General features: G+C 40.9%; 1 protein-coding gene across 1 annotated transcript; it reads left to right on the top strand.

Moving 5' to 3' along the window:
* Positions 1-4,788: 4,788 nt before the first annotated feature.
* On the top strand, positions 4,789-18,957 carry LOC118785870 (high affinity cGMP-specific 3',5'-cyclic phosphodiesterase 9A-like). Its single transcript, XM_036540815.1, has 19 exons — positions 4,789-4,851; positions 8,346-8,416; positions 8,646-8,723; positions 9,144-9,187; positions 10,025-10,079; positions 10,207-10,277; positions 11,276-11,360; positions 12,199-12,259; positions 13,001-13,075; positions 13,898-13,984; positions 14,073-14,177; positions 15,476-15,558; positions 15,931-16,087; positions 16,392-16,505; positions 16,945-17,049; positions 17,638-17,766; positions 18,337-18,432; positions 18,549-18,601; positions 18,885-18,957. Exons 1-18 carry the CDS (start codon positions 4,789-4,791, stop codon positions 18,597-18,599), a joined length of 1,530 nt encoding a protein of 509 aa, XP_036396708.1. The 3' UTR covers positions 18,600-18,601; positions 18,885-18,957.
* The last annotated feature ends 830 nt before the right edge of the window (positions 18,958-19,787 follow it).

The following is a 19,787-nucleotide window of genomic DNA, read 5'->3' on the forward strand; positions in this document are numbered from 1 at the left end:
CAAAGGCTTTTGGACTCAACAGAAGGACTAAGAGGTACAGCCAGTAATGAGGAAAGGTGAGGGAAATGCAGAATCAGGGCTGGAGAACTGAAATTCATTTAAATAATATGGAAGGATGGAATGTAGTTTGTTATTGCTATTAAAGTTAAAAGTACAATGAAGGCATGGCTGGTGAAAACATTGTAATTTCAGGGAGGATAACAGATAGTCTAAATTTTCTACAGAGGCATTGATGGGATGAAATTAAATTCAACTCTCGACACCCACCGAGTGGCAACAACCTTGGTGGGTAACAGGTTAAACAACCTTGAGAAAAAATAGCAGAGTCTTTACCTTACATTCTATGGAGAACATTGTCTCAGCACCTGGATTTCTGAAATGACTGAATTTGCTCTGTTTCATGTTTTGCAAAAAGAGTCCTGCCCAGCAGCAGGACTAAAGCTCACATTATGTGCAACTATCTGTCTTTGCTTGTTGTTGAGTATACGTTCCGGTTAGCTTCTCAATTTAATTGAGTCCCAAATCAGTTCCTTAATATGTTGCTTGGATACAAATGTCTAGGACCCCAAAACATTGCTGTGCCATGCAATGCCTCCTTTTTGTTCTCCACTAAGAGTGTCAACATTCCATTTTGCTATCTCCTTGTAAAAGAGAACAGGAAATGTAACTCTTAACTTACTATTTTATTTTAGAAAACGCAAGATAACAAGCTATTTATGCAGTTGACAATGCTTCTTTTCCAAAAGAGTTAGTCCTATCTAGTTCTTTTGCACAAAAAACTGAGACGTGGCATAGCAGAAGTATTTTTGTACCATTACCATGTATCATCGGGTCCTTGACATTCCTACCATAACCATGTATTTTCCTGGAGACCGGACTGACTAACACCCAGTCAATTGCAAAAATAACACTGCAACATTGTACTGTGGCAACGTAGCTAGGGAACAGCACTTGTAGTAAAAAGGCTTTGCGTTCAAGCCCCAGATTCCCTAACCTTTCTTTAGGACATGCTGTGCATAACACACTGCCTACATGTCAAGTATAACTCATGTTGTAAATATAATCAATGTATAGTAATAATGCAAAATCAGAAATAATGTCCCATCTTCCAGACAATCTACCATTTGCAATAAATTAACTATTAAGAGAAATTACCTTAAGGAAAAGAAAGGGTTAGAGAGGATACCATCAATGTTCTCACCTCTCACTCTGTGCATATATAAATATGTGTTCCTTGTTTTAAAATGTTTACATTCCATTGGGATGTCAGTGCTAAGCAGCAGAAGGAACAGCTCCCACTTTCTTGCAGACTATCAGTAACCCACACGCCCCTGCCAGATCTCCCCACTTCACCACCCCGGGCTTCTTCCCATGCAGACATGCAGAGCACAGTCACAGCTTTTGTTGCTGTCTGTATATCTGTCAGAGTAGTCACTGGTGGTTTTTAGGCTGCAGCATAGTTTCCTAAATCCAGATCCCCTGCAAAAAATGCTACTATCATAATAGCAATTTCTTGATTACTAGTGTACTTTGTGACTGGTGCATTACATTACATTATTGTCATTTAGCAAATGCTCTGGACTTACATATGTTACAGGTTTTTTTACATGTTATACAATTATGCAGCTGGGTATTTACTGAGGCAAGTCTAGGTTAGGTACCTTGCCAAGGGTATAGCATCGGTGCCCTAGCAGGGAATTGAACCAGCAACCATTCCAAAATACTATACTGCTGCCCTAATATGACGGTGCACACCTATTTTATATGTCTTTCACCATGTTACTTATGCAAACAGCATGTTGATTTTACTGTTGAGTATATGAACTGGTTTTTATCAATATTCTTTTTCACTTTACAATTCATTATGTATGTCGTAGTGCATGAGACTATCCGCTAAATGACTATACGTAAATGAGTACACAAAGTTGCGATATCTACCTTGAACAGCAGTCAAAGACACGATGACAAAGAGAAGCACTCCAACGGACACGAATAAACCGTCTTCAGTCATCCTCCTTTGAGAATGCCCTATGGAGAAAAATAGCGCAGCATAATATTACACAGAATGTCAGCCAACAATATGACTACCGAATAACGATTTTGCGATTACCACTACCACTGCACTCCACGTTGTGTGGGACACATGCACAAGCATAGAGTAATGGGCGCTCCCTAAATTTCCCAGTATTGCGCCTCAATTCTACCTGGCCAGTAGCAGCACGGTCTCACGCTGGTTCAGTCAAACCGCCCGGTCTTCATCCGAGACAGACACCAAAAGCGCAGGTACCTCTCACATTTTTCCGACGGTGTGACTTGACGCCAGTATCTCATTTGGACAGAAACCATTCATGTTCTTCTTCTTTTTTTTCTCTGTGTCTGAGTAAAACCCCAACAGCAAGCGAAAAATATCAAATGCAGTGTTCCTGTATCAGAGAAAAAGAAATTTAAAAATTGCTCGTTCATAAGGACAGAAATATGAAGAGAAAGGCTAAACTGAATAAAGGGAAACGTACCAGCGTTTTTCTTCCTAACCCTTACTGTGGCTACCAGTTAAAATTCAAGCAGGAAGGCGAAGCCCAGCAGAAACGTGGAAAAATCAAAATTACCCATGCACCAAAATAAGAAAATGACTGTGAAATGGAATATTGGACTGCTCAGTTCTATAGTCGACACATCTGTAAAATCGTATTTTACTTCTTAAATTTTGTTTTTGCGATTTTTCCTACATTTAGATTTTCTCCTGGTCATATGTTCCCTCTAGATATATTGATATACGACGTAATTAGTTTAATCAGTGCTTTTCAGATAAAGGGGTGAAACACTAACATTATAATAACAAATGAGCATTGATTTACCTGTATGTGGAAAAATAAATGTATAAGTAATTATTAGCTGACTGCTTTTGCTAAGAAATAAATGTTTACATGAATGAGATCGTTTTTGTGTTCTACTTAATGCAGCACAAATACAAATAATTAAATATAATCTTATATAACAGTATATGTAAATGATTAGATATAAAACTGTAAACTCTATTAGATATATAACTATAGAATGATATTTAATATATTTTAATATAGTTTTAAATATTGTAGTTAGGTATTGTTTATGTGCAGCAAGTACCCTGGACTGCTGCAACCTAGATTTGATTGAAGCTCCAAGCAAAAAAAAAATGCTTGGAATTTAGCTAGGATCTGCTGAAAACCATATCCCCCCTGTGCTATAGAAACTCCAGTGATTACTAGTATGAGGCACAATTTATTTTAAACAGGTGCCGCTCACCTATTTAACCCTCCATGTTGCACCTGAATCCCATACTAACTGTCCACTCCAGAATCATACGTTCAATTTGCCTCTTTCTGTCTGGAGTTAACTTGGTGTGATAGTGGGCTCTACCTCAGAGACATATGACTGGGTACCATCTCCACAGACGACAGCCCCACGAGGGCTCCTCCATCCAGGGGGTGGGGGGTTGGGTGCTTCAATCCAGGGAGCCAAGGAACCTAGAGCACTCCAGAGACTGGACACTGCTCATCCCAGTTCATACAGCTCCATCCTGCCAGTATGTGGGCCAGGCACACAGTCCACTCATCCCCTGTTAATCTGGAAATAAGATCTGCACACTCATTGGTCAAGCGAGGGCAGTACCTCACCTCAAGGGGATAGCTGACGTGCTGGGAACCCCTTTTCAGTCGCTCACAGCTCAGCTGTCTTCAGCTGCATGGGGAGTTATTGTCCAAGAGGGCCAGACAAGCTTTCTTCATCTCATTGCTCTCAGGCACTCTGCAATTTGCCAGGTCCCTGCAAGCTGCTCAGATGACATAAGTGGAGAAGCGCTTGTTTGAAGGACAAGGACTTGTGTGGAAAAATTGGCATTCACTGCATGCAGAGGATCGAATCGGAATTAGCATGATGGTAGAAGTTGTCACAGTGAGATGAGCTTCCTTGCCAACAGTTGTCAATACCCAGGTCAGGGATTCCCATTTAACATGATGACAGTGTGGGTACCACCATTGCATATGCCCCGCCTGTCTATGCCCCAGACAGTTTGGGTTTCCCTGGAGGTTCCCAGCGATAAAACTGGGATATCCAGAGACAGCAAAATGACCATCTAGGGTCGTTAACAGCAGATTGCAGAGCTCTCGTCGAAAAACATCTACTTCCGGTTTTACGCAACACAGTAGACCTTCACATACACGTTCAAACGTTTTAAGTGGTCTGGGGTCATCAGCTACTGGAATTTCATTATTTTTCTGTATTGCTGACTTTAAACGCGTTTATCTTTAAAGGGTTGCATAAAAATAAAACGAGGATGTGCATGCCAAAAGTTATTTAAAAAGCAAATTTGCCAAATAAATTTGTCTCTTATTTAGTCTCGGTGCAATCTGCATAATGCTTTCTAGATGCGTGTGCATTTCCAATTCGCTATCCAGCGTGTTGGTTGTATTCCAGTGTACTGCCAAAGTTACATATGCGCTGTATGCGACCTACAAAATTGACAGGAGAGATGGGATTGTATAGGCAACTCCAATGACATCAGGTACCCGGGTAACTATGGTGATGAGGAGACACTTAAGATTTTTTTTCCCCATTCTTTTCTCCTACCTGCTTCAGTGCTCTCGCTCTGTCGGATACAGATGGAGAGAGAGAGCGAGCGAGCGAGCGAGCGGGGGTTGAACTGTTTGAAAGAAAGGTGACTGTGAAAAGGAAATGCTGGTTTGAAGCTAACTTAATTCCTGGTACCCAAGCAGCGTTCGCGGGGTACTCTGCACTGCGCTACAAGAAGAGATGGGGTCTGCGTCCTCGGCGTACCGAGTGATTTACCTCGACGTCGATGGCAGAGTCCAGAAGGTAATTTGTGTGACCACTCTTTGCATTATTATGATCTATACAGTGTTTGTTAGTGCTATTTTAAAAGAAATTAAAATGTAGTCCTATATTCCAAAGAAATTAATTGTTTGCCATTTGTTATCACTGTATTTTGTTCGACGAAATTATTGGTGTGATTTAGCAAAAAATAAAACAGAGAAAAGACCAAATAGTTTAAGGCATCTGACGGTTATGTAACACTAAAATCAAATGCTGCGTCCGAAATGATTCATCTTTATTAATTGTAGTTGTAATTGTTCTGAATGTGGCGCTCCAAGCGAGTAGTGTGTATTTGCTGTTTGTACGTGTGGAAATGTGCGTATGCATCATTCATTACTATTGTCATATTTAAGTGTGTTAGATAAACGTGCGTAATCGCGTGAATGTCTACTTGTGTTGTGTGCTCCATACAGCAAGCTGTATCATGTGCATGTCCGGAATCACTGGACCATTTTGGAATTTAGAAGCATCCCGGCTGTCACATGAACCTACAGGGATTCTTAGTAAAGTCGTGCTTGTGAATAAAAATGATTGGTTTAACCGAATTTCTCATTTGGGGATGAAGTCAAAGGGAAACACAACCTGATATTTGTGTTTAAATCAAAGAAGGTCACTTTTAATATTCATCTGTAAAGAACTGGGCTACATTAAAGAATGAGGCTACACTACTAAGTACACAGTCCATATTGGCGGTTTAAATTTTAATTGTTTCTGTCCCAACCCTTATTATTTGCACCTTCCAGCCCATTACAGCAGTAAGGCTGTTCAGCCGGTCTTTTTACTGTAACGTCAGTTCCATACAAGCAATGATAAAAGTTATGCTAGCTCAGTGCAAGAAAGAAATTTTTCATGTGGATTATTTAACAGCTGAGCGAGGATAAATATGATCTGGAATTATGAATTCGATTGTATGGGGGTTTGGAGAGAGTGTGGATATACACTTTGCCTCTAAATTGTTGCAATACCGAAAAACGGTCTTAGCCACCTGCTATTGGGACTTAAGGTCAGGTGGGAGGAAGAATAGGACTGGCCTTTGGAGAGACAATAAGTGCTCACTCAAGAACAGATTCTCAGTTCCTTATATACGGTCATCGTACACTTGCACTCATGCATGATAACACTCCATAATTATTCATGCCCCTGGCTAAATAACAAGAAATGTTTTAAAAGAAAAAAAGTGCATGGTCTATAATTATTTAATTTTTAAAATATAATAGCATGTCACAGAACAAGGTCAGATTTTTCACAAATATTGTATTTTAAGCTCTAAAACACTGAGTTGAATGAATAAACATTGAGGGCACAGTATGCCCACATGCACATCCACACACAGTTTTATATGTGCAAAGATTCATCATTAAAATCTGATTCACAAGATGCCCTAGGGTTCCATATCACTGTATGCACTCGAGTGTTGAGTTAGAATTAAAGTTTTGTCAATAGGAATCTCAGTCTTGATTCTTCATCTCAGAACAGTGTAAAATTCTGGAGGGATGAGCTGTAATATGAAAGTCAAGGGCTTCAGGATATGAAAATGGTATATTTTATAATACTCCCTAGCTGCACTTTATTCATAGCACAGTTAGGTTTAAAGGTGTAAAATGGGTCCTTGCAGGATAATAAATGTATTGTAACACATATTATAGTTATATGAAGCAGGTGGTCATGGGGTAAGAAAAACAAGTAAGCACATTTTTTTCTTTGCTTATATGCATTTGTTAAAATCTCTGAATATGATACAGTACCGTCAGGCTTTCGGGTGGAAGGACTTACAAGTACATCAATCCATGTTGCCAACATTTGTACAGTGGCCTCCCTGTGGCCTTCTCTCCTCTGTATCAGATATTGATCAGTTCATTCATGTTCATTGGCCAGGTGAGGTTGCAGTGAGTGCTCTTTTGGTACCCTTCACTCTCGTTCCTTTTACTCTTTTGCTCTCCTGCTCTCCTACTCTCTCTCTCTCTCTACCACTCTTTTTTTCCACCCCCACCCACACTCTTTTTTTTCCTTTAAATTTCCCCTTCTGAGACAGTATGGAAACTCAGTATGAAACTCATTAATTATGGTTTTGTTTTTACCAGAGTAAAAGATTCTGGAAATTGTGAACATAAATGTACATAAATATAATAATTGTATAATGGGCAATGTTTAAATTTACAAGGTGTAATTATTTGGATCCCAGGTTTTGTGCTTTCGAGGCTTGTTATAATAAGGTGCACCTTATGAGAGAGAAAGCTTAAATTAATGAGGGGGTGAGACTTTGATCTATTGTAAATTTTTTTGAAAAGATTTGTGCATTTTTTTGTTGCAAAGAAATGGTGCTCTTTTGTTTAGGGTAGTCTGTATCTTCTTTTTCCCATGATTTCACATAATGCAAATTTGTTAGTATTTTGCACACACTAATACCTTGGAGAGAATCATATCCTTTGAAAAGCAGGAGAGTAGTATTTGAATGTTATTATATTACTACATGCGCGTGTACATCAATGTGTCCACATAATGACCATGAAGAGGAGTTACAGCACACTTACATTTCCTCAAAGAGAGGTAGAGTGGCTCGGGGATAATGGGGGTTATTCCCAATTACTTTCTTTACTTTACTTTACCTGTAGATGTGTGTGTGTGTGTATAACTATCATATAGTCATGCCACAGTAATAACATGTTACAACTCTGCTGCAACCAAAGCACAGAATTAGCATTGAAGTATTATTGTTTAGACCATTCTTTTATTTTTGAGGGGGACGGAGAGATGAGTGATGTCAAAATTTTTTATTTTAGAGTTAGCTACCATTGAACATAAGTTATACAATTAACTGCAAACATCCCCTTTGTGATGGCCTTGTGTTACCCAGAAAGTAGCCAGCTGTCCTTCACACCTGTGTGGAGCTGCCATTTCCAGGCATTCGAGTGCTCTTAGTCATTCCACGGTTCACCCTCCCTCCCTCCCTCCCTCCCTCCATCTCTCCATCTCTCTACCTTTCTGTCCCTATCTCCTGTAATCATTAGTCTGCCTTTCTTCATGTCAGCACCAGACATTTGAACCCTTTGTCAAAGACTGCCATCAGTCTTTATGGTCTGATATAACAAAAATAATCCTTCCCTGTCAAATCTAAGAAAGGCACTTGGCCTGTTTTTTTTTCAGAGCTTTGTATTCAGAAAAACAGAACCATGACAGAAGGATGGCCTTACTAAGTCTTATTCCAGAAAATGGCTGTGGACAAGTGCTTAAATACCAGCCCTCTACTTTATCCCAGCTGTTAGTGTGTTTACAGAATGCAATTAAGACTTACTTCCTGCATATTACAGATCATGCCCACTTCCTGAGACCTAATGTGTTTAATTTGTATTGTGTATTCATTTGTACACTTATGCACACCTTGCTGTCTGTCAGTCAGGCCCACCTGAATCCACAAGCAAATGCATAGGGACCTCATGGACTGAACAACATCACCTGTCTCTGTTCACCCTGTGCAGGTTGTGTTTAGTCGGTTCTGCAGCCCATGTGACATCAAGGAGTTGTTCTGCTTGGCTCTGGGACTTCCCAGGTAGGAGAAATGGTCTTCAGTCACCAGTGAGATGTTAGAAGTGCTGAACATTTGCTTTGGTGGTGTTGAAAGCGTTATGGTTTGTATTAATCAGTAGTGTTGTGATGAGGATCCTGGGTGGGTGACAACGCTGATCTTTTCGCAACGTAATCGTCTGACTGAACAGATGGATTAGGTTCTGTGTGCACATCATGCTGGCATCTGATGTGTCTATCTGTCTATCTGACAGGAACACCACCATCACCCTGTTGGACGGGACGGGGGCCATGGTGTCAATCGACCCCACCATGCCACACAACTCTGAGCGGTAGACATGTATTTCAAATTTCTGTTGTTCCCTCACATAGGGGGTGGCACTGGTCATATCTGGTGCTTCCAACCAAACTATTCACAGATTGAATTAAAGAGAGAGTTTTAATACAGTTTATTGAAGAAGATCTAGCCTGAATTTCATTTTGGAAATAGAAGTTCAATGTAGAAAGATATCTGTGAGACAAAGCACTTTTATTTATACTTGGAAAAAGTCCCTCCGATATGAAATTTATGATCCCAACCATATTGAAAAGGCATTACATTATGTCTTTCTATGAGGTAAACAGCAATGGAAGTTAAAAAGAAAAGTAAAAAGTTTTTTGTTTTTTTTTTTTTTGGGGGGGGGGGTTGTATTCCAGCATAGCAGTGTGAGCTACAGTTGTTCACTGTATGTTTGTGTGTTCTTGTTTTGAAGGTCACCATACCGTGTCGTACCCGTCACCGGTGGACAGCTGGCTGGTGAGTCCCTGCAAAGAGCACTGACAGTTCTATTTTTTGCCTGCAGCACTACATTTGTGGCAGTCATGTGTCTAAAGGGTTGGCTGGTGCATAAAAGGTAGAGAAAAAATATAGTACAGTAAAAATACAGAAAATCCTATGTAAACTCATTCCTGATCTCTGTTGTAAGATGTTCTGTCACTTTCTTTGTGTTTTAATTAGATCGGGGTGGGGGTGGGGGTGAGGGGGGGGGGGTTGAAGTATCTAGTTCAGAGAATAACATAGTGTTTGACAGACGTCCTCTGGATCCATTAAGTTCTGGAGGTGTAAATGGGCCAAAACGTGTGTAATGTTCTGGGAGTTTCATAGCAGCAATATTACATTGGCACAATGTTTGAGGAATGATGTGAAAATGCTATGAGTCCACCTCCACCTATCCCCACCCCCACTGTAAAGCACTTTAAGATCCTCAACAGACACCATATAACTGCAATCTACTAGTAAATTATTGTATTATTTTTAAATGCATGTCACCCCATGAGACCTTTTCAGAAATGGGGCCTCTCTCTGGAGACCGATGTAAACTCTACCACAAAGAAACTGAGTTAATGAGAGGGACTCAGGGTCTCGAAATGCCAGTGTGTGTGTCCTTGCATGAATGTGTGTGTGTGTGTGTGTGTGTGTATGTGAGAGAGAGAGAGAGAGAGAGAGAGGTGGTTGTGCATTCTGAGTTCATCAGAAGATGACACAGTGACACCAGTCAAGTGACACCTGCCATATCTTCACTATCACACAAATAATGTGCATTTGCATGTGCACACAATAGGTTGTGTTGATCAATGTGGTTTATACTTACAGATAAAGAGGAGCTCTTTCAGAATGTCCTGTCTCAGGTGGCAGAGCAGTTCTCCAGGTACGTGTGCCGAAGATGTTTCGCCTGTCCTCCTTCATTTATGTCTTTTGTTGTCATTATTTGGCTTTCCAGTTCATTAATGTGATGACCAGCAGATAATTGTCTTTTGTCTGTGCGCATTTTGCAGGGCTTTCAAAATAAATGAACTGAAGACTGAGGTGACAAACCGATTGGCCATGCTGGAGAAGAGAGTAGAATGTAAGCAATCCCCTGTCTGTGTCAGTGACTAAACAATTCAAATTAAAACAGCCATTTAAACACATGAAATAATATATTGTATTTCAGTTGCACACTTTTTGTAGAGCAGGCATGCTGTTGGGTGCGTGTCAGAATAAGAAGATCAATAACTCTGAAGTGAGAACCTAATTGATTGTGACTATTAAAAGCCGAGGGCCACTAGCAAGCTTATGGTGTATTGACAGTTGCACACTTTTTGTAGAGCAGGCATGCTGTTGGGTGCGTGTCAGAATAAGAAGATCAATAACTCTGAAGTGAGAACCTAATTGATTGTGACTATTAAAAGCCGAGGGCCACTAGCAAGTTTATGGTGTATTGACACAAACATATTGCGTCATATTAACTTATCGTGTTTCCTGTTTCCTGTAAATGAACAATTACTTCGGTTGAACAATTATTTACTAACGTCCTTACATCAGTCTTCATTGAAACCCATCCTAATGTCTGTCTCCGTGGAGACACATTCCAACCTTGGTCTCCCCATCCCAGCCCATCCTTGTTGTGACCTTGTATGAACAGGGAATGAAAGGGCAGAGGGTGCCAGTGGAGGAAAGATGCCAGTGTCCATCAAACTGTGACAAATTTGGATCATGATCAATTTGATGACCCTAAAATAGCACATGTGAGCGTTGATATGAACGCAGAAAATGTGTATGCTGTGAAGAAATGCCGAAAGCCCTCCTACTGCAGTGAAACTCAATTCCATCCACCTCCCTGCTTCCTGGTTACCTGTCTGCAGTTCACCTGTTTAATTGCTCGCTTTCTCAGTCTGACATGCTCTGCTCGTCTAACTGGCCCTCTGCAACTGCTGTTACCTTTGTCTCCCTGGCTACCTTTGTTGCTCTCTGTCTTCTCTGTTTCAATCAGTAATATAGATCTATGTTTTCCTTCTTCTCAGGGTCAGCTAGCTCCAGCCCTCATCCCTCTCTTTCGCTGTCCCTCTCTCTGTTTCTCTGCAGTGGAGGGGCTGAAGGTGGTGGAGATTGAGAAGTGCCGCAGTGACATTAAGAAGCTCCGTGAAGAGATGGCCTCTAGGAACAACAGGTCGGTTTCTTTGAGCCCTACTTCAGCCTCTTTTCCCTCTCTCTCCCTTTCTCAAAACCCCTTGTCAGTTTAGTTGCAATGTGTAAGATGTATTTCCATGAAAAAAATGCCTGTGGCTTAACACTGTAGGGCTAACTATTTGCTGATTCCACTTTTTTTTTACCCCATTGCTGACGGCACAATATGTTTCTGGCTCCTTCTATTTGTAAGGGTGTATTAAGGATTTCAAGCTGGACATTAAATCAGTGCAATGGGCACTGGAAAGCATCATCCTCTGTAACTCTAAGATGTCAGACTTCAACAGTGGAGTTTCACAAAGTAGTTTTAAACAGAGCCAGTGCTGTAGGCTGTATTTCTGTACTCACATCTGTACACATCAGGTTATAAAACAACTCTACATGAATGGTTCATAAAGCACAGATTGCATTTACCTTCCTTATATTCCTGGCTGGCTTTGCATTTTGTAAGAAATATGTGTTCTGCTGTATATGTAATGATGTGACTGGAATATCTAACTTTTATGAAAACTTTTGTGTGAAGGCAAGAGAATTGTTAACCCACGCTGTGCACATATCATGGACACAGTGCATCAAGGGATAGTGTCAAAGTGAGATATCAGACTCATGACGCACGACACCTGTAGAATACATTTTATTCCTTCTGTATATAAGCCAAGCAGGGAACCAACTAAATACAAGAACAGGATTTCTTGATACAACACTGTGCAAAAAGGACATTTTTGTAATATAGCAAAATATTAATACAGGTGTATCACCTGTTTTCCTCTCATTCCTTCTCACATTCTTTGACTTATCAATTGATTTCTCCCTCAATGCAGTAGTTTCCTAGATGAGAGCAGGAAGTTGACACCCCGTCGAGATGTGCCTTCTTACCCCAAGGTAGGATTACAGACTTTTTGCATTTAGCAATTTTGCTTTATTCCAGTACTTTTAGTGAATATGATGGAGATTGATGAGATGAATGGAGAAACATAAAGTGTATTTACTGTTAATCCACTCCGTCCACTTCAGTTAAATAACTCCACATGGACTGTGCCTCACTGTACTTTCAAAAGAATCATACCTCAAAATGAAAAAAAGAGAAATATTTATGAATTATTTGTGAAATATTTAATATATCACACTAGTAAGTGTGTCCGATTGCCAGTATATGGATTATAAAATGTGATGTGTCTCCAGAACTGGTTCTAAAGTGGGGCTCTGCAGGGCTGCTCTTCTATTTGCATGTACAGTAAGAGCTGTTGGTTCCAGGGTTGAGTTCCAGACTGTCCTCCTTTTGAATGGTCAGGGAGGGTACATCCATATGCAAGCTGTGTAAGTGTGCTGAAGTTCAGGAGGCCAGGTATTCGCCTTTGATAGATGTACACACAGGCAGTTCTGTCCATTTGTATATGTGGGTCGGTATGAGGGACAAACCTACGACAAAGTGTGCAGGTGTAACGGGAGTGTGCACAGCCAAGTGTGTAGGTATAAGGAATATGTTCTTAGCCAGGTGTGTAGGTCTGAGTATCATCCCCACAGCCAGGTGTGTAGATATGATGAATGTTCCCAAAAGCAGGCCTGTAGGCATGGCAGACAGAGAGCAAAGACAGAGCTAACTAGGAGCTCTGTCACCTGCAGTACATGCTCTCGCAGCAGACCATAGACGCACTCAGAAAGCCGGCCTTCGATGTCTGGCTCTGGGAGTCCAATGAGGTAAGGCACTGATTTCACACAAGCTTTTGTCTCTCTCTCTTTCCCTTTCTCTCTCTCTCTCTCTCTCTCTCTCTCTCTTTCCTCTTCCATTCTCACTTCCTGTCTCTCGCTGTGTGGGGGCGCTGTTTTTCTGTGTTTGTCTGTACCCCTGCGTGTATACGCGTAGTACCATCTGTCCCAGGAGACGGTGGAGGCTCTGAGAAAGCCAGTCTTCGATGTCTGGCAGTGGGAGCATAATGAGGTGAGGTGACAGGAATCCACCCCATCTCACAGACATTCATGTTAATGTAGACAAAAAAGACTAATTGAAAATCATTTTAAAGCAAGAAATCTTGCTGTCTTGTCAACGCTATGGAAAAGGTGGTTAGAGAAATACATGGATCAATAGTACACTGTAGGTTCACAGCAAAGGGTATTATGCATAATTAAACTGTAGACATTCAGCAAAATAATACAATTCCAATATACTGCAGGGACTCAGTAGACATGGTGCATTGAGATGTCATACATAATCATACCATAGACATACATGTGTTTAAAAATTCAGTAGTATTCTATTATACCATAGACATAGAGGGATACATTATGAAAAGTACTATCAAGTAAGCAACCCTCCACATTCTGTTATACATTTTAATCATTACTATTGATGCAATGCCTTCAGTGTCACATGTATTCTGAAATACTGTAAATAGTATTATAAACTATGGCCAGAGCATTTTGACACATAACATTTGACTGTTAGCACCGGCTGAAGCTCACAGAGAGCCAATCATGGGAGGAAATTACAGGAAGTGACCTCACAATGTTGCGCTATCTCAGATGCTGAGCTGCCTGGAGCACATGTATCATGACCTGGGCCTGGTCAAGGACTTCAACATCAACCCCATCACCTTAAAAAGGTGGCTGGTAAGAGCACTAGACCACCTGAAGCTTTCTCTGTGTCCCTGGCACCTCGGCCAAACAGAGTAACGTAAGTCTCCTGTCCGCCTCCCAGCTCTGCATCCATGACAACTACAGGAACAATCCCTTCCATAACTTCCGTCACTGCTTCTGCGTCACACAGATGATGTACAGCATGATATACCTCTGCAATCTACAGGTAATATCTCACTCATGTCTCTCTTATCGCTGTTTCGAGGTTACCTCTCCCCCATGTCTCTCTTACTGTAGCTCATAGGTAATATATTACATTACATTGCATCATATTACATTACATTCATTTAGCATTTATCCAGAGTGGCTTCCAGCTTAATATATTCCTTATGTCTGTCTTACTGCAGCCTGCATAGATATTACATGCTGTAGTAATGCTGGTAATCACAGTGGTGTGCCACCGATGTTTCTAGATGCAACAGCTAGGAAACAAAAAGGCAAACTGAGAACAGTAGCACTGTGAAGACTGTATATTGGCCAGGACTTTAAGTCCGAAAGATTTAAATATGTATTCATGAAATCCACTCAGATGTTCTTTGCCTTAGAGGCATGAAGAGAGAGCACAGGAGGGACAAAAGTGGAGGAAGAAGAGGAAGACACTTGTTTTCCTACTGTGTCAAATTATCTTGGATACCCATGCAAATGTGATTTATTAGCAGTCATCAGTTCTATATCTGGCTGAGTCACTAGTCTCAGGTGTGCTTCTTCCTCTGACTGATTAAGTGCCAGTCATAGATTTTCTTTCCCACTCACAAGGGAAGCTTGGCGCGCAATAATAGTGGTTTCTGTCTCTTGCAAATGCATAAAGGAAACAGATATGTGGTCAGCCGGACATATGCAGGCAACTAGGCACACATGTGCAACCACAGATATGCAATGTTGAGTACACTGTTGACGCTGTGTCCTTGTTGGGTCCCAGATGGCCTGACAGTCTGGATGTACTGTCTCAGTAGGATGGCCCAATTGCTGCACAGATCCAATTTTTTTTTCAAATGCTCCTCAAAGTCATTTTCAGTTTTCAGAATGAATCAAAACGCAGTTTAGCCATGCGATTACAGTTTATTCTGATATTTATGAACTGTGTATTACTGTTAAATGATGTTATGTATGAGAGAAATTAACAGTGTTTTGTGCCAGAGTTAAATAGCGTCATGTCTGAGAGCATTAAATTGTATTTGATGTGAATGTATTTATTTGTACATTATTTGAGACTGATTAATGGTGTGCTTGGTGACAATATAAAATTTTTAAAAATGTAGTGTGTGAGCCAGTTTAACGGTCTTCTATGTATAAGGGTTTGATAATTGTATGATAGAGAATATTGAAGTAATAGTATGTGTGACAGTGAAAGTGGTGATGCTTGGTGAAAGTGTTGTGTGTGATAGAACAGTGTGGTTGGTGAGAACGCTGCCTGTTGTGAGGCAGGGGAGAGTGATCATTACACGCTCACCCAATCCCCCACAGGAGAAGTTCACACAGGTGGACATTCTGATCCTGATGACCGCTGCGGTGTGCCACGATCTCGATCACCCTGGTTACAACAACACGTAAGAAATGCTGCCGTTGTCGAAGTTCATCTCGATGGCTTGTGTAAAAAGCAGACAGAGGCTGCCTCCTCTGTCTTTCTCCCTCATCTTTCCTGACATTGTTCTCTTGTTCACCTTCGTGTGAGCTCTGTCCTCCCCCCTTGCTATCCTTCATTTTTCACTCCTCTCATCCTCTTTCTTTCATCTCCCCGTGCTCTCCCTCTCTGCCAATTCTTTGTCTCTGATCTCTTCCTTTCCTGTCCACTCTATCCATACTCATTCATTACTTCTCCCCCATTTTCACACTTCTTCCTCTGTTCCTTCCCCCTTTCATCGTCACATTTTTTCCGCTCGCCCAGTTCTCTCATCCTCTTACTCTCCCTTCCCTCTCAGGTACCAGATCAATGCTAGGACAGAGCTGGCAGTGCGCTACAATGACATCTCTCCTCTGGAGAACCATCACTGTGCCGTGGCCTTCCAGATCTTCTCCCAGCCTGACTGCAACATCTTCTCCAACTTTGACCCAGAGGCCTTCAAACAAATACGTCAGGTGGCTTTCAGTGGTCACTCTGGCATGTGTCTGCTCATATGTGTGCTTTTGAGTGTGTATACAAGCACCTGTGTGTGTGTGTGTGTGTGTGTGTGTGTGTGTGTGTGTGTGTGTGTGTGTGTGTGTGTTTGTGTGTTTGTGTGTATGTGTCTGCTTGATTAATTCACTCACTTGATTCTGATTGAATTGGCATCTATTGTGATACCAAGCCAGATAATTTTAGCTGCACAATGACTTCATTAATCCGCATTTACATAATTGATTCCATGGTGAATTAATTTGTCCTATGGCCTTTTTGTCCCAGGGAACAATAACACTTATACTGGCCACAGACATGGCCCGACATGGTGAGATCCTGGACTCCTTCAAGCAGAAGGTGGACAGCTTTGACTTTACCAATGAGGAGCATGTCACCTGTGTGAGTGCACACTTCTTTCTTTCACCTACACACACTGTAGCTGCGTATACTGGCAGCACCTTAACACTCTGGCTGCATGCCTCTGCATTTCTCAGACTGCATTGCTAAAGTAGCTTCAGAAAATGTTCTGACCCCTTCACTTTTTCCACGCTTTGTTATGTTATAGACTTAATCTAAAGTCTTCAAGTCTATAAATAAAATTTGCAAAATTTTCTAAAAGATGTTTTAGCTTTGTTGTTATGGATTATTGTGTGTAGATTGATGGCCAAAAGAATACATTTAATACATGATGGATTAAGTCCATAACACAACAAAGTGTGCAAAAAGTGAAGGGGTCCGAATACTTTCTGAAGCCACTGTATTACTATGACACTAATTGTGTTGCCTTGTGTGTCTGGCTGGGACTACACTCCTCTGACTGTGCAGTTCTCTCCCTCAGCTGAAGATGGTGCTGATCAAGTGCTGTGACATCTCCAATGAGGTGCGGCCCATGGAGGTGGCTGAGCCCTGGGTGGACTGTCTGCTGGAGGAATACTTTATGCAGGTGAGAGCACTGCCCCTTTCTTCTCTACATCTTCTGCTGCACAGCTCTTCCTCTCCAGCGCCATAACGTATTTATGGGTCTGCATACTTCTTATTTAGCTTTACCTCTTTCTCAATGGATGCCTTTTTAAAATGTGAAAACCTTAATCAAATCCACCATGAGTTTCCTTCGCTGAGGCTAAAGAGACTTCCTTGTGTTCCTCTTCATAACCAATCATGTTGCCCTTCTTTGTGATCTTTTAAGAGTCTCTGCGTCCTTATCAAGAACTTCTCAATGAATCTTGTTTGTATTATTGACTTTGGGACAAGAAAAACTGTATTCAGTTTTAGACCTGCTAAATACTGTAAATGTGGTGTTTATTAAAAGGTTATTTCATGGTATGACAGAAAACATCCTCCTTTAATTTGACACAAGTATATAGCCATACTGCCATTTTAATAGGTTTCAAATTATGATTCAGGTGGAGAATTATCAGAAAATTCCAACAGACATACTGGCATTGAATGGAAATTTATATCTACTAAATATTAATTATTAAAGTTTATTACTTGTGTAAATATTGAGCTGTTGCTCATTGCTGTAACCCAGAGTGACAGGGAGAAGTCAGAAGGCCTCCCCATCGCCCCCTTCATGGACCGGGAAAAGGTCACCAAGCCCACAGCCCAGATCGGGTTCATCAAATTTGTCCTCATTCCCATGTTCGAGACTGTCATGAAGGTGAGGGCATTGCTACACTCTCAGAGAGGGTGTAATAAAAATAAATACCAATTATGTGTTAGGCCATCAAGAGAGTCACCCTTCAGGAGTTCCCTTGAAAATCATCAGGCCAAAAATAAGACACTTGAAGCTCTACAAAATAATCAGACATCTTCAAAAACATGTCTGGTTTTGCCCTAGAAAAAAGAAAACAAGAAATCCGTGTTAGTCTCCGGTATATTGTAGCTGTCAAGTAAGTCACAACTTGGGTGAATGAATAGTGGTGATTATATTCTGATCTCTTGATTAGTGGTGTTTTTGGGTTTTGGGTTTCACCATGTTTCTTTTACATTTTAATGATGAGAAATAGGTGGAAATTATCTCTTAATCTGAAGAGATTAATCTGAGCGAGAAAGAGAGATCCCAAATCAAAGGGACACAACAAAATGGTAATTGAATCAGAGTAAGCCCAAAGTTTTAAAAAAATGGCTGACGCTGATGTTGAGAATAATGATGTGTTGTGCATTGCCCCTGATCTATTCTGTGATTGTGAATGATGATGTGTTTAATCTCTCTGTGACCCTCCTGCAGTTATTCCCCCAGATTGAGGAGGTGATGGTGCAGCCCTTGAGGGAGTCCCGGGACAGGTATGAGGAGCTCAAGCAGATCGACGACGCAATGAACGAGGTGAGGGGATTGTGTGTGTGTGTGTGTGTGTGTGTGTGTTGGTATGACCCAGAATGGTTGTCACACCATCAGGGAAAAATATGCATCTGACTTTTCTCTTTCAATTTATATTTCAGGTGCAGAAGAAGAAAAGTGAGAATTTGACCATGGGTGGGAAGAAGAAATAAAGGTTTGGAGGTTATTGTCCGTGGTACATTTGTTCATTGATATTGCATACATATTATCATGTAGTCGGCTTAGTAAGTCACTTCACCTCATTGCTTCATTGTGTGCAGTTAACTGGCCAGCACAACATAGACCAAGACACAGACTGATCTGGTGTCTGGACTGAGACTGACATACAAAAGATAGTGTCTCAATCCCTCGTCTCAGTCACTTTGATGAAACAAGTGAACACATTATAGAGAATTTTGTTTTATTTTTACCTTTGAAAGTGTCTTTTTCTGTAACAGGCTAAATTCCTCCGCACAGAAGGTAGCAGCTCAGGGCAATGGAGGTGCCGGACACACTGTCAATCCAGGGGCGCTGTCAGAGAATGTGAAATTGCACCAGTACAGGAACGTCACCGGAGAACACTGAGCTTTTATTGCTTTTTAATGTCTTATTTTATACAAACTGTACAGATTTATAGTCACTTTTGTTCTTTCCTACAAATAAAGTTGTACTTTAATAACAACCATCATATTCTGTGGAGATTTTATTTCAAGGAGGAATTCTGACAAAAATTCAAAATTATGATATGATATGATATGATATGATATATGTGACCAGCCTCTGGCATTCAGAATATATTCCCATTGCAATGCTTTCTTCTTTCCTCATTTTTTTGAAATGGGTCTAATTATTTTTGCTTTCTTCTTGTCATTGTCATAATGTGCCTTTTCACATTTTTATGTGATTGTGGCTGTGCTACAGGAATTGATTCATTGGTTGACTCATGTCCATGTCGTCAGCAATGATGCCCCTATGAACCTTCCAGGGAAAAATGCTGTTTGTGAAATCTACAACTCTATTACTACTTCCATTTTCTGCACAGCACCAGGCTTACAGCCAGGCGTATCACTGTGGAACACAGAACTGCATATGTAAATAATTTTGTGCCAGGAGCATTACCAGAAGTAGTTTTGCAGCAACTAATGTAGTACCTCACACTCGTCATCACGTTTTTTTTTTTTTGTTGAGTAAGGCAGAATAAAAGGTGGTAGAACATCGGTGATCTCAGCAACGCAAATCTAAACAAATTCTTACAATATTTAATACTATACAGTTAGAATTATACATATCAGAAAATGTAAAACTAGATTATTTCCGGAAGCCTGCAACGGCGACACCCTATAGACGCACGACAGCGTGCG

The sequence above is a fragment of the Megalops cyprinoides genome, chromosome 11 (genome assembly GCF_013368585.1).
Source record: "Megalops cyprinoides isolate fMegCyp1 chromosome 11, fMegCyp1.pri, whole genome shotgun sequence".
In the NCBI taxonomy this organism is placed as follows: Eukaryota; Metazoa; Chordata; class Actinopteri; order Elopiformes; family Megalopidae; genus Megalops; species Megalops cyprinoides.